Genomic DNA, 16,155 nt, shown 5'->3' with positions numbered 1-16,155 from the left:
GGCACACAGTCAAGATGGATTTAGAGAACATAGCTCCTATCAAACATAACTAGCTCTTTACTCACCCAAAGTGTTGAATGCAATTGACAAGGAATTTCAAATTGGTTTCGTTTCTAGATTTCCAGAAGGCTTTCGGCACTGTATCACACAAGCAGCTTGTAGTGAAATTGCGTGCTTATGGAATATCATGTGAATTATGTGAGTGGATTCGTGATTTTCTGTCAGAGAGGTCACAGTTCGTAGTAATTGACAGAAAGTCTTCGAGTAAAACAAGTGATTTCTGGCGTTCTCCAAGCTACTTATCTTAGTAAATTAGCTTACTACGCCTATTTTCACTCGTTGCTTTCATATGGCATCATATTTTGGGGTAATTCATCACTGAGGAATAAAGTATTTATTGCACAAAAGCGTGTAATCAGAATAATAGCTGGAGTTCACCCAAGATCATCCTGCAGACATTTATTTAAGGATCTAGGGATATTCACAGTAGCTTCTCAGTATATATACTCTCTTATGAAATTTGTTATTAACAACCAAACCCAATTCAAAAGTAATAGCCGTGTGCATAACTACAATACTAGGAGAAAGGATGATCTTCACTATTCAAGATTAAATCTAACTTCGGCACAGAAAGGGGTGAATTATACTGGCACTAAAGTCTTTGGTCACTTACCAAATGGTATCAAAAGTCTGACAGATAACCAACAAGTATTTAAGAAGAAATTAAAAGAATTTCTGAATGACAACTCCTTCTACTCCATAGAGGAATTTTTAGATATAAATTAAAAAAAATATTAATAAAAAATAAATAAAAATAAAAATAAAAAACACAAAAAATGAAAAAGTTGTTATATTAACTTAAGTATGTTGTTAAATTAACTTAATTATGTCATGTATTGGAAAATTTGACTCGTTCCACATCATTACGAAATATCGTATTCATGATCCATGGAACTAGTATTAATCTAATCTAATCTAATCTAATCTACTGTTATAGCACCTTCTTATCTATATGAACGATTTTGGAGACAATCTGAGCAGCCGTCTTAGAATGTTTGCAGATGCTGCTGTTTGTTATCGTCTAGTAAAGTCATCAGAAGACCAAAACAGATTGCAAAACGATTTAGAAAATATATATGAATGGTGCGAAAGTTGTAAATTGACCCTAAATAATGAAAAGTGTGAGGTCATCGACATTAATGCTAAAAGGAATTCGTTAAACGTCGGTCACACAATAAAGTAGTCTGTGCTAATAGCCGTAAATTCGACTAAATATCTTGGAATTACAATTGAAAACAATTTAAATTGGAAAGAACATGTGGGGAAGGCAAACCAACGAGTGGGATTTATTAATAGAACACTTGGAAGACGCAACAGATCTACTAGGGAGTCTGCCTATACTAGTCTTGTCCGACCACTGTAGGAGTTCTGCTGCGTGGCGTGGGATCCTTACCAGGTATTAACAGAGTGCATCGAGGAAGTTCAGCGAAGAGCACCACGTTTTGTATTATCGCGAAATAGGGGAGAGACATGATGCAACATTTGGGATGGTTACATTAAAACAAACACGTTTTCGTTGCGGTGGATTCGTTTCACGAAATTTCAGTCACCAACTTTCTCCTACGATTGCAATGATATTTTGTAGATGATAATAAAATAAAGGAAATCATAAATCGCACGGAAAGATACAGGTGTTCGTTTTTTCCGTGCGCTGTTTGAGAGTGGAATAACAGAGAATTATTTTGGACGTGGTTCGATGAACGCTCTGCCATGCGCTAAGTGTGTCTTTGGCAGAGTACCCAAGTAGATGTAGATTTGATTTACGCCTCTAGTCCCAAAGGGGAATATTCTTGGGAAACATGAAATCAGATATCACTTCCCGTTAATGAGCATGAAACAGTCAGTGAAACCCTGCCACTGACGATATTTTAACTGCAAAAAGGAAAACAAAACAGCACATTAAAGTCATTCGTCATAAAATAGTCATATTAGTGCATCATTCATAAGGCATCTGCTGGAACCATGGCCACAAAAACGTAGAATGAGACTGGTACTTCTCCTGTATAGGTAACATGCTGAATACGTATGATGATCGTCAATCTTATTCAGTTCTACATTGAACAAGCAGTGAAGGAAAGCAAAGAAGAAATTGCAGTAGGAATCAAGAAATAAAAACTCTGAGTATATCGATGACATTATAATTCTGTCCGAGACCGCAAAGGACTTGGGAGAGTAGTTGAACGGAATGGACGACTTGGAAGGAGGCTATAAGATGAACATGAAAAAAAGCAAAACAAGGATAATGAAATGTAGTTGCTGAGGAAATCAGTTTATGAAATGACACAGTTAAAGTAGTAGATAGGTTATGCTATTTTTGAAGCAATTATTACTGGTGAAGGCGAAGGTGTAGAGGATATAAAATGTAGACTAACAATGACAAGAAAAGTGGAATGGACGACTTGGAAGGAGGCTATAAGATGAACATGAAAAAAAGCAAAACAAGGATAATGAAATGTAGTTGCTGAGGAAATCAGTTTATGAAATGACACAGTTAAAGTAGTAGATAGGTTATGCTATTTTTGAAGCAAAATTACTGGTGAAGGCGAAGGTGTAGAAGATATAAAATGCAGACTAACAATGACAAGAAAAGTGTTTCTTTGGAAGAGAAGTTTGTTAACGTCGACTTAAGTTTAGGAATATTTTCTGAAGATATTTGTCAGTACTGTAGCCATGGAAGTATGGAAGTGAAACATAGGCGATGAACTGTGTACACAAAAAAGAGAACAGAAGCTTTAGAAATCTGGTGCTACAGAAGAATGTTGAAGATTAGATGGGTAGATCACGTAACACATGAGGAGGTCCTGAACAGAACTGGAGAGACGTGAAGATTGTGGCACAACTCGACCAAATCAAGGGACCAATTTTGTATTGGAGGGAAGTGTGGGGAGTACAAACCGTAGAGGGAGACCAAGAGATGAATACAGAAATCAGAATTAGAAAGATGTAGGTTGTAGTACTTCTTCAGAGATGAAGAGGATCGCACAGGATAGAGTAGCACGGAGAGATGCATCAAACCAGCCGCCGAACTGAAGAACACGATAACCTGCCAGTGGAACCTTATCAACACAGTCACAGATACAATGTTGGTCTATGTGCCTACATGGGAATAACGTTTACTATTCTGTGCTAGAATACTTACCAGGAGAGGAAGAGAAAACGATAGAGTTTTATTCTTTTGTGCAAAATGAAGCAGACATGCACACAGAAATGATTTAATGATATTACCTTAAGATCTTAAAGCGAGAGCAGGGAAGCTCTAACTAATGTAACTGGCACAACAGATATTTCAGTCTGCGTTTTAACCAAGCCTTCATCTACCAACGATGTGAGTATTCGCAGGGAGCGACATATGATTCGGATTTCACATTAAACTGTAGGTCTCTTTTCCCCACTTTTGTAATTTGAATAGTTTCGGGACATGCAAGCAGCTGGAGAGGTGTCCAGTGGAAAGACTTGCAGAATACCATTGAGCTTGAGTAATTTAAACAAAAATGGAGAAGAATTAAAATAGTTTGTCACTTATGATAACCTGAGAATTAAAAAAGGATGTTCACAGCTATACCTGCTCACCTCAAGATCATCATTCACTCACTACAGAATATTTCACGGAAAAGAAGCATCTGTAGTAACTAACACAAGGAAATGAGATCTGCTTGAATCATTTTTCAGTAAATTCTGAAATTTATATTTTAACCTGATGAACAAGGAATAACAACACCTAAACAAATAAGGAAACAACATTCAGAGTACATTTATTACAATACAAAAGCACACAACTATAATGCCAAATGCTAATGCAACACAGGACAGAAGATATTAAAGAACAATGGAAGAATATAAATGGTAATGTTCACAAGGCAGCTTATGAAGTATTGCAAACAAGATTAAAGAGATATGATCAGGAGGGATTAAGAATAGGGAACGAAGAATTAGAAAAAGCAATAAGTGGTAGAAAAGGAAAGCATACCTAAAAGCAGAATTAAAGAAATGAATATCGTCAAAGAAGAGCTAAACGAGACTGTAGAGAAGAACACAGAACAATATGAGACAAATACACTGACGACAAAAGAAATCGCAACAACAGGAGGGAGTTGTGCGACGCAAACGAAAGTTGTTGGGCTGTTTCTACATGTGAAAGATGTGGTATATTAGAATTTCCCACCACTCTCATAAGAATGGCACGTAAAAGTGTCTTCAATGCTTAATGTGGTGAGTTGATGTTAGTCAAGAATGCCTTAATGCTACAAAGACGCCATTATCAACACCTCATTGAGTCTGAACGGGGTAATGTAATAGGGCTATAAGAAACTGGATGTTCCTTCTGTGATATTCCAGAAAGACTTGCAGGAACGCAGCCACTGTACATGATTGCTGGCAGCTCAACAGATCGATATTTGTTTATTTCTCTGCTAATTATTAACTGATTTTAAAAATTCAAACTGCTATCCTAATGTGCATAAGAAGAACTATTCAGAAAAATAATAATGAATAAACTCGAATATATTTAAATACACAATTCTTCAGTTTAAAAAATTACTGTTAATATTCTGTGTTTTGTATCAAACGTGAGAGATTTCTTTCCATAGATAGTTATGAAGGCGTTTGTGTCCGGTAATTTATTGCTGAGGATTGCACATAATTTCGTAGTAGTCTTCTGAGTGAGAGCAATATTCTTTCTGATAGTCATGTTTATTACATAGATAGATTAGTTTCTTATGAAATTAAATGGACTTACATCTACATCACGTTTCAACTGGATAACTCGTTTAAAAAAAAGGAAATGCATAATATGCCTTCAGATAATTCTTTGGTGGATCCAAATTTCACATTTCTTGAGGAAATATTTTGTTCCTTCCATTTTAATATATATACTCCAAAGTTAAACGTGATCATATAATGAAGAATCAATCAACTGATTATTTTGTCGATTAGTCTGAAACATGACAAAAACTAAATATTGCATATCAAACTCACTGAATTAGAGAAACTTGTGTTAGTTAGCTCGAAATTTTGCTTGCCTGTTAATCTTCCTACCTCACCTGTTCGAAATTCATAAAAAAAGAGGTCTTTTAGGGTTTTTCAATATATTTTCTCATTGTTCAAGCTGATAATTTGATTCATATTTTGCTATAGGCATACGAAGTTGAATAGATTCTGCTATGATTTTCCCTTCATTTGGTAATGTATCGTTTATTTCAGTTAGTTTCATTATAATCAGGCTACCTAAGAATAGCATCTACAGTACTTGAATACCAAGTGAAAGTTACAGTAGGTTCTCCTTCCCATAATATTTGTTTGTAATCCCTAAAGAAACCACGAAACACTCCAACTAGATAAAGCACCACATTTTTCTTACTCTTCATTTTTCTGTTGGTATGTATACGTCCTTCCATACCATCACCAAGAAATGAAATTAAATGTAACAAAACTAATTAGGAAATAGAAGAGGGTCTGTTCTAGACAGAATATTACTTCCTTTCTTTATGGTTATAAAATCAAATAACTTTGCTGCATAATTATCAATTAGTTTTTTATTGGAATTTCCATCATATGTTGTGTAATCTGATCAATCAGCTTCAACAGTCCTAAAGCTCATGTACAACTGCGTATGGAAAGTATGTAGCCATGCACCACCAATCCCAGTATCCATGTCAGGAGTATTTGTGTTATTATTACTTTTCTCATTCAAAGGGAGTGAGAGGAATTGATAGCTCTCTATTTTGTAAATTACTGGTTAAAGAATAAACTTTTAATGGGGTTTTTCTTAAACAACTTTCATGCAAGCTCCACTGAGGTCCATTAAATTAGCCTTTTCATCAGTTATAGTTATTTATAATTCCTGTGCAGTATCAAAACTAGGAACATGTACAGAATAATGTGGTTCATGAATTATTGGTCAACAAAATTCAGCATTAGGCTTGAATGAAGAACAATATTAGTCTGTTGATGCAGATGAACGATATGTTTTACAAAAATTCCATCAGCTAGATTAAAATTTATATTGATTAATTCGAATGGAATAATTTTAGGAACAGTTTTCTATGGCTTGAACAGTTTGGTTACTAAATCTAAGCACTCATCCAATACTATCTTTTGTATCCCTGTATAATTTAACATCACTCTTAATAAAAATTCCATTTAAAATTCATCTGTGTTCACGTGGATATTACACTTTTTTCTATCCAGAAACCCTTCCTAGATGTTCAAACTACATTGGCTAACAGGAAATTATATAATTTCTCCATCACAATGTAATTCATCATTTTCTTGTGAAATATTTGGAGTTAGAAATGTTGTTTACAATCCAAATAGTGCTACATTATTAGAACATTCCCACGCAGGTATAGTCAACATTTTTGAGGAAAGATAACTTACCACTCAATTGAAACATATGACTAATCTCATATTAACAAAATTTTATATAATTAAACGAAAATATATGGGAATCAAAAACAAGAATTCCAGAGAAGAAATCAAAAATTATACATTGGTAAGCTTTTACCTAAATCTATTTGAGGCACTATAATAGGTCAAAGGGGTTGTTGGAAAACAACACTAATGATTAACAATTATAATCTAGCTCCAGGATGGTTGAACAGGAATAAGATGAATCACATGTATGTTTATTCGAAAGGTTTAGATTAGCTGAAATATTAAGAATTTCAAAAGTGTGTGAAAAAGTTGAAGATAAAAGTATTAAGATTACTACCTTTATTGACACCAGTGATGAAATTGTACCACTAGATAATTGCCAAGGTAATTCACCTGTAATATTCAATGATTTCATTCTTGAAATTCATAATGTAGTTACACAATATTTTACTAGAGTAAAACATGAAGGAATAAATTTGTTTTTATTTAGTTCATATGTATCCAAAAATTCCAAAACAATTGTTAAGTGATAATCTAATTTTTAAATGATTTTAGACAAAATGAAAACAAATTTAAATCAAATTAATCATCAGTTTGTTGGTGGTGATTCAAAATTTGATGATTTTAAGGAAATTTGAAGTAAATGCTGGAATGATCAGTTTGGATCTTTTCTACAGTAGATATGAATAGGAAACTTAATGAAGCGAAATGCAGATATTGTACAAAATAGTCCTTACCTCATTATTAAATGAGCAGTTTAAAAGATGGTATTGCATGTTTCTTAGACCATATGATGATATTTTACTTCAAAACATACATGAATTTAAAGAAGCACTTCTCTACATAATAAAATATGAGAAATTAAGAAATTGATCAACACTATACTAATTGTTAATGGGCTATTAAAGACCCTAAATGTGGGTCAGGTACATGTGGCTGTTATTTTTTGATAAGTGTAAAAGCAGAATGAGTTACCTTCTTATTTCTTTTGGAAATTCACACATAAAAATAAATTTATTAATCTACGTCTACGTGATTACTCTGCTATTCACAAGAAAGGGCCTGACAGAGGGTTCAGTGAACCACCTTCAAGTGGTCTCTCTACCGTTCCACTCTCGAACGGCGCGCTGGAAAAAACGAACACTTACATTTTTCTGTGCGAGCCCTGATTTCTCTTTTTTTATCATGATGATCTTTCCTCCCTATGCAGGTGGGTGCCAACAGAATGTTTTTGCAATCAGAGGAGAAAACTCGTGATTGAAATTTCATGAGATCCCATCTCAACGAAAAAAGCCTTTGTTTTAATGGTTGCCACTCCAATTCACGTATCATGACTGTGGCACTATCTCCCCTACTTCGCAATAATACAAAACGAAACTTCCTGGCAGATTAAAACTGTGTGCCCAGCAGAGACTCGAACTCGGGACCTTTGCCTTCCGCGGGCAACTGCTCTACCAACTGAGCTACCGAAGCACGACTCACGCCCGGCACTCACAGCTTTACTTCTGCCAGTACCTCGTCTCCTATTTTCCAAACTTTACAGAAGCTCTCCTGCAAACCAGTTGTGTTGAAGCTGCATGGGCAACTGTACATGTACACGCCATCCAAGCTCTGTTTGACTCAATGCCCAGGCGTATCAAGGCCGTAATTATGGCCAGAGGTGGTTGTTCTGGGTACTGATTTCTCAGGATCTATGCACCCAAACTGGGTGAAAATGTAATCACATGTCAATTCTAGTATAATACGTATATTTGTCCAATGAACACCCATGTATCATCTCTTCATGGTGTGGCAATATTAATGGGCAGTACATATGGCTCCCATCTTGTTCACTGGATTACCTTAACTCTATTACACATGCAGTTACATGTGGCTAGACTAGTATCTAGACTAGTGCTGTAGCCCTGTCTGATGCTGTAGAATGTCGAATCAAAATTTAAAAAATAAAAACACATCTGGGCCCCAACACTCTGGCACAACCACCAACAGCAACTCTGTACTAAATTCCGCCCCAATAGGCCATGAAGGCCCAATGGTACTGACCAGCCACCGTGTCATCCTCAGCCCATAGGCATCATTGGATGTGGATATGGAGAGGCATGTGGTCAGCACAGCACTATCCTGAATATATGTCAGCATATGAGAATGGAGCCATTACTTCTCAATCAGGTATCTCCTCAGTTTGCTTCACAAGGGTTGAGGGCATCCCGGTTGCCAGCATCACTTGGCAGACTGGTTGGTGACCCTTTAAGTGCTGGCGAAGCGCAACAGAGCTTAACTTCAGTGATCTGGCGGGAACCAGTGTTACCACTGTGGGAAGGCCTTTGGGAACCATCTACAGTGGTCAACCTAAAATTTTGGGTTGTTGTCTTGTTGCATGCATCATGACAACTGCCTTGGGGCACAGCAGCTTTCTAGTCAAAATTCACCTAGGTGTTCGTATTTAATACCACAAGTACCATAGTCGTAACTAGTACCACTATCACAAATACTACCAACACTAACACTTACAAGAACAACCTAAACTTTAGTATGTCATCTGTATGTGGATAACTGGAGGCATCCTCTCAGTACCCCTGATGCTTGCAGATGTGAGTCACAGCAGATACTAAGTGACAGTTACTTTGGTATTGCAATACCGTATAATACCGTCACCACAATCAAAATATAAACAGTCGCCTCTATGTATATTGATGCATATGTAGAGCACTGTGGACGTTCTCCATAGCTGACCTTGTGACCACACCCAGTATGCAGTTGGCGGCAGCTCACCTTGATGATGCTCTCCAGCACCCTGAGGCTGTGCAGGTCTGCAAGGCTGGCAGCCCGCTAGTAGTCATCCCCCTCGCCGAAGACGTCCCTCAGCTCCTTGTGGGCCGCGTCCTGCCACTCGGGGTGGAGGGCCAGCAAGGCCAGCACGAAGCTGATTGATACAGCCACTGTCTCGGTGCCGGCCATCACCACGTTCACGAGCTGCAAAGCGTTTCAGTTAGACTAGCTTACAAATGGTTCAAATGGCTCTGAGCACTTTGGGACTTAACATATGAGGTCATCAGTCCCCTAGAACTTAGAACTACTTAAACCTAACTAACCTAAGGACAGCACACACAACCACGCCCGAGGCAGGTTTCGAACGTGCGACCGTAGCGGTCGCGCAGTTCCAGACCGTAGCGCCTAGAACCGCTCGGCCACCCCGGCCGGCACTAGCTTACACACGCTGTTCATTCTCTAAATGCACAGCAAGGAATAGCTTTGTATAACAAATAAAGAACGCACTAGGAGCCAAAATCTACACAAACACAAGGACAGAGGAAAGTTGTAAAATGAATCAGTTGTTCAAGATTTACTTTGAAACTCGACGTCGTCGGTTGCTGTGGTGCGAGATTTCTATAATAAGTAAGCCCCAATATTTTTCAAGCGTATGTAAACACAGAAAAGATTTTCTTACAAGCTTCAAATTTGTGTACGAAGTTTCGAACAATTCCGACAAATGGAAGTCACGAAGCGAACCATCGAACTGATGTAATTCCAAGACACTCATTATGAGAAATGTTCTGTAAATGAATTCCTGGTTGTAGAAAAAGGAACTGCAATGAACTTTCACAAACGGTTTTTTGATAGTGAGAGAGTTGTTGTTGTTGTGGTCTCCAGTCATGAGACTGGTTTGATGCAGCTCTCAATTCTAATCCTGTTCAAGCTTCTTCATCTCCCAGTACCTACTGCAACCTAAATCCTTTTGAATCTGCTTAGTGTATTCGTCTCTTGGTCTCCCTCTACGATTTTTACCCTCCACGCTGCCCACCAATACTAAATTGGTGATCTCTTGATGCCTCAGAACATATCCTACCAACCAGTGAGAGAGTAATCCAAAGGTAATATAGATGTAGGTCATAGGAGAAGTGTTGGGCCATGGATAACGGACAGCAGGAAGTACGCTCCTTCAGCAGCCATGTTTTGACGTCTAGTCAGAACCACTGCAACCGACGTGATGAATAGTGCAGATACTAATATGTAAAAACTGGCAGTGTGCGTTCAATGATAGAGACTCATGGATATTCAATGGTTTGCTCAAGAGGGAATCTGTGAACAGCTTTAACAAACTATAAGATTAAAGGGAAAAAAATTCATTTTCTCTGAAATATTGGAGCATATTGATACCAATGAGAGACCTTTTTGTCATGAACGAAACCAGGATGCATACCTTTGAACCGGTAACAAAAAAGCAGTCACTAGATTGGTACCACCAGCAGATACCAACAAAGAAGAAATTTGAGGCAGTTTCTTCTGCTGGGAAAGTTATGATCACAGTCTTTTGGATTAGCGTTGGTGTGTTGGCAAAAGCGTTAACCAGTTCTTCATAGGCAAAGTGAGGACTTTTAACAAACTCAAGAACCATTTCCGACGTTTCCGCTCAGACAACAACAACAAAAAAAAATGGTTCAAATGGCTCTGAGCACTATGAGACTTAACTTCTGAGGTCATCAGTCGCCTAGAACTTAGAACTAATTAAACCTAACTAACCTAAGGACATCACACACATCCATGCCCGAGGCAAGATTCGCACCTGCGACCGTAGCGCCTAGAACTGCTCGGCCACTCCGGCCGGCGCTCTGACAACAACCCGAAAGGAATCTTGACCTGGCCATGCATGCCAGCACACAACTCTCAGAACCTGGGGATAGATCACCATATTGTGTTGGACATCATTGCCTCATCCATCCTGCAGTCCATACCTTGGGCCCTTGGGACTTCCATATATTTGGACCACATAAGGATTCGCTAAATGCGATACACTTTGAAGACAGTGAGACAGTGATTCCTGCAGGGAAAATATGGCTATGGGCACCTGACGAGAGGGTTTTCCTCCAGTAAATACGTACTATTTATAACGGGCGGGAGAAGAAGACACATTTCCGTCGACACTTACAGACGAGTTTCTGGGATGGCCGGGGGTGTGCACTGGTTCTCTGGCAAAGTTGTATGCAGGCGCAGCACAAGAAGGTCGTTCGTGAATACAAGAACTTATTTATTGCCATTTGTTTACAGTCACTGCACGTCAAAGACGAGCAAGGCGAAGACACTATCATAGTGTGGGGAAGCAAATGTCATTTCTGTGTAGTAATAGAAGGGGAGGGTAAGACCTCCCCCAACTGCACACTCAGCCTCAAGATCAAACCGAGCGCACCCTCTGCTTCTAATGGTGGCAGACAAAAGTTGCACTCCCGTGAAACGCAAAACTAAAATACTATGAATAATTTGTAATTTTTCATAGAATAGTGTAGAATTATGTACGCATAAGATATACTAAGTTTGAGGAAAATCCAATAAGTAGTTTCCACAACAAAATCGCTATTTTTTGTAATTTTAATCTGGTAGGGAGATACAAATCTTAAATTTTGACAATTACGTATTTTCACTTTAAAATGTTATGCAGAATGTTTGGGAACGTTATTTTCAATACTTTTTGCGGTTTTTAAAGAAATGTGAATTTTGAACTAAGATGAGAGAGCTTAGTAGGTTATTCTGTAGAGAAATATGACTGAGATTACACAAAATACATTGCGTTTAACTGATTTTAGAAATGCATATAGCGATAACAAAAGAGGAAGTTCTGATGGTCGAACCCACTCACGATTCTATTGAAAACATAGTGAAAGTCATCATGAATAAAATATGAAAACAAAATTCCAACGAAATGTTAATTAAGTAGAGATTTACAATCTGATGAGTTACAGAAGCTAAACGATCTCCAATGAAAAAGTCTTAAGTAGTTTGGTACGCAGAGGGGGAGCTTTTCGAGAACATAGGAATGGGACTAGCAGTTCAGCAGCCACCATTTCACTCCACAGTCCCCTCTGAACTGGACCGAGGCTATACAAGTAATGGCGAAGCCGCCTCATGGCTCACTCTCTCGCAGTCACCAAGAGCGTGTGTCGCTGTCAGTATCGCGTTCCAAGATTAGACGAGTCGTGACGTAATCTGCAACTGGAAATGCGAGCCATCGAATAGCTGTGTAGGGAAATCCTTGAGTGATAACGCGGAACCTTAACATCGCGTGGGATAGAACAGGTAGAACTGAACATTCCGTGAATTGTAAATACATGAGATGCCTCCTTCGTTTTGGTATAATATGGTTTGTGTGCTGCCCATCATATTCCAAGCTTCGAATCGCAAATGGAGTAGAAATTTACCATTTTCAGGCGTGTAACAAACAGAACCTTAAGTTAATACAACTATTTGTTTCAGAACTGTAGTCAACACGAAATGGAGTTAGGAGAAATCTAGGCTCTGAAATGTGCCAAATGATGATTGGTGTAGTAATAACTGATATGCTTTGAAAATGCTCTTTCAATCAACTGTTTTTCGAAAATACGTTTTCATTGAAGACAGTGAACATTTCATTAATCGGTGTCATTTCCTTACTCCTTTTTAAGTAGAGTGTATGGCATAGCTTCTCAGTGCAGGTGAGCTAAAATGTGAACAAGTGGAGTGCACATGATGAGTATCAAGTCTTAGACTACTTCTGTATGCTCATCAAAGGAATTTGCAACCCCTTGTGACGTAGTAGCCATAAAAACGAAGAGACAGAGCCTATACACCACCCCACAGTGGCATCTCTCAGAACCTTGGCCTCTAGCCTGGCCTTGCTGCTGAAACCACTGAGTGTTTGAACCCGTTGTAGCCGCTGCTGAATCGAGGAAGTCTCGTGGTACCCTGCCATAATGTGGGTGGTCCTATGTGACTGCCTTGCTGTGAGTACCCCGCCATGGTACAGAGCGGGGAAGTCCGCATTGGTAACCAAGCGAGGTGGCGCAGAGGTTAGCACACTGGACTCGCATTCGGGAGGACGACGGTTCAAACCCGTGTCCTCCCATCCTGATGTAGGTTTTCTGTGATTTCTGCAAATCGCTTCAGGCAAATGCCAGGATGGTTCGTTTGAAAGGTCACAGCCGACTTTCTTCCCCATTCTTCCCTAACCTGATGGGACCAATGACCTCACTGTTTGGTCCCTTCCCCTTAAATCAACCAACCAACCATCCTCACTGGAAACCCTGTGTCGTTGTTCTGAGTAGACAGCAAAGTGCTGAGCTGCCAAAATGCTTGCATGCTCAAGCGGCAGACTGATTCGAGACCTGGTGATGGACTGGATGTCACATTGCTGCCCATCTCTTTGCCAATGATGAGTAGTCCAGAAGGGGTTTGAATGCAGCCATTCATTGCTAACTTGCGGAAGTGACCATGTTTGTGTCTTCTTTAGGAATTTTCTGAAACAGAACCAATGGTCGAAGCGGCTGTTGGCGACTGGAACTTGATCAAACCAGAGTAGATCTGAGACGGCTGGCCCATGGCATTGACACACGTAACAATGTCAGTGAAACACCTTGTTGCTGCTGAGGGTACTGAGCAGGAGGATCAACGACCATCAGTGGTAGATGGCACTCTCCTGGAGCTCCATCCTGAGCTGCAAACACTGCTAAATTTAATACCGTTACGATTCCTTTCCCCTAGGAAAAATCAAGCTCCCAGACATCTCTAAAAACAGGCACTGGTTTTTTTTTTTATACATGGTGTTACAAAAAGGTACGGCCAAACTTTCAGGAAACATTCCTCACACACAAATAAAGAAAAGATGTTATGTGGACATGAGTCCAGAAACGCTTAATTTCCATGTTAGAGCTCATTTTAGTTTCGTCAGTATGTACTGTACTTCCTCGATTCACCGCCAGTTGGCCCAATTGAAGGAAGGTAATGTTGACTTCGGTGCTTGTGTTGACATGCGACTCATTGCTCTCTACAGTACTAGCATCAAGCACATCAGTACGTAGCATCAACAGGTTAGTGTTCATCACGAACGTGGTTTTGCAGTCAGTGCAATGTTTACAAATGCGGAGTTGGCACATGCCCATTTGATGTATGGATTAGCACGGGGCAATAGCCGTGGCGCGGTACGTTTGTATCGAGACAGATTTCCAGAACGAAGGTGTCCCGACAGGAAGACGTTCGAAGCAATTGATCGGCGTCTTAGGGAGCACGAAACATTCCAGCCTATGACTCGCAACTGGGGAACGACGAGGATACCTGCAATGGACGAGGCAATTCTTCGTGCAGTTGACGATAACCCTAATGTCAGCGTCAGAGAAGTTGCTGCTGTACAAGATAACGTTGACCACGTCACTGTATGGAGAGTGCTACGGGAGAACCAGTTGTTTCCGTACCACGTACAGCGTGTGGAGGCACTATCACCAGCTGATTGGCCTCCACGGGTACACTTCTGCGAATGGTTCATCCAACAATGTGTCAATCCTCATTTCAGTGCAAATGTTCTCTTTACGGATGAGGCTTCATTCCAACGTGATCAAATTGTAAATTTTGACAATCAACATGTGTGGGCTAACGAGAATCTGCACGCAATGGTGCAATCACATCAACACAGATTTTCTGTGAACGTTTGGGCAGGTATTGTTGGTGATGTCTTGATTGAGCCCCATGTTCTTCCACCTACGCTCAATGGAGCACGTTATCATGATTTTAAACGGGATACTCTACCTGTGCTGCTAAAACATGTGCCTTTACAAGTACGACACAACATGTGGTTCATGCACGATGGAGCTCCTGCACATTTCAGTCGAAGTGTTCGTACGCTTCTCAACAACAGATTTGGTGACCGATGGATTGGTAGAGGCGGACCAATTCCATGGCCGCTCTCCTGACCTCAACCCTCTTGACTTTCATTTATGGGGGCATTTGAAAGCTCTTGTCTACACAACCCTGGTACCAAATGTAGAGACTCTTCGTGCTCGTATTTTGGACGGCTGTGATACAATTCGCCATTCTCCAGGGCTGCATCAGCGCATCAGAGATTCCATGCCAGGGGGGGTGGATGCATGTATCCTCGCTAACGGAGAACATTTTGAACATTTCCTGTAACAAAGTGTTTGAAGTCACTCTGGTACGTTCTGTTGCTGTGTGTTTCCATTTCTTGATTAATGTGATTTGAAAAGAAGTAATAAAATGAGCTCTAACATGGAAAGTAAGCGTTTCTGGACGCATGTCCACATAACATATTTTCTTTCTTTGTGTGTGAGGAACGTTTCCTGAAAGTTTGGCCGTACCTTTTTGTAACACCCTGTACAAGTATTTACAGTTTCTGTACCCTACTTCACCCACAGGGTCACTTTGTTTTCCGTACCATTTACAATTACTTTTTGACCTTATTAGCATGTGGCATATGTACTTCGTTTCTCTTTATGAGTGATTCTCTTCTGTCTCAGGCTATTTCTCGTTGCTGTCACTTTTACTGGATTTAACCCATTGGCTGAAGGTCGGCAGGGATGACATTTGGGTAGCTTTACGAGTTGCTGCTGATATTCTGGTTGGTTGGTTGGTTTGTGGAAGGAGACCAGACAGCGTGGTCATCGGTCTCATCGGATTAGGGAAGGATGGGGAAGGAAGTCGGCCGTGCCCTTTCAGAGGAACCATCCCGGCATTTGCCTGGAGTGATTTAGGGAAATCACGGAAAACCTAAATCAGGATGGCTGGACGCGGGATTGAACCGTCGTCCTTCCGAATGCGAGTCCAGTGTCTAACCACTGCGCCACCTCGCTCGGTGCTGATATTCTGTGCAGTACCTTTTCGTGTGTTCTAATTAATGCTCCTTTGATATGAGGCTATTTTCCTCAGCTAACGTCCGCTTTAGAGAGGCGAGCAGAGGTGGTTGTAAAG

At 39.8% G+C, this 16,155-nt stretch overlaps 1 protein-coding gene across 1 annotated transcript in view; it reads right to left on the bottom strand.

Moving 5' to 3' along the window:
• Positions 1-16,155, bottom strand: part of LOC126106576 (cytochrome P450 4C1-like) — a 171,354-nt gene that overhangs the window by 7,107 nt on the left and 148,092 nt on the right. Inside the window, exon 6 of the mRNA XM_049912919.1 lies at positions 9,205-9,405. Coding sequence (XP_049768876.1) covers positions 9,262-9,405 — 144 coding nt within the window. The 3' untranslated portion in view covers positions 9,205-9,261. The remainder of the gene's footprint in view (positions 1-9,204; positions 9,406-16,155) is intronic.

Source organism: Schistocerca cancellata, chromosome 10 (assembly GCF_023864275.1).
Source record: "Schistocerca cancellata isolate TAMUIC-IGC-003103 chromosome 10, iqSchCanc2.1, whole genome shotgun sequence".
Taxonomy (NCBI): domain Eukaryota; kingdom Metazoa; phylum Arthropoda; class Insecta; order Orthoptera; family Acrididae; genus Schistocerca; species Schistocerca cancellata.
The sequence above is the reverse complement of the archived record's forward strand: the minus strand, read 5'-3'. Positions and strand labels throughout refer to the sequence as shown.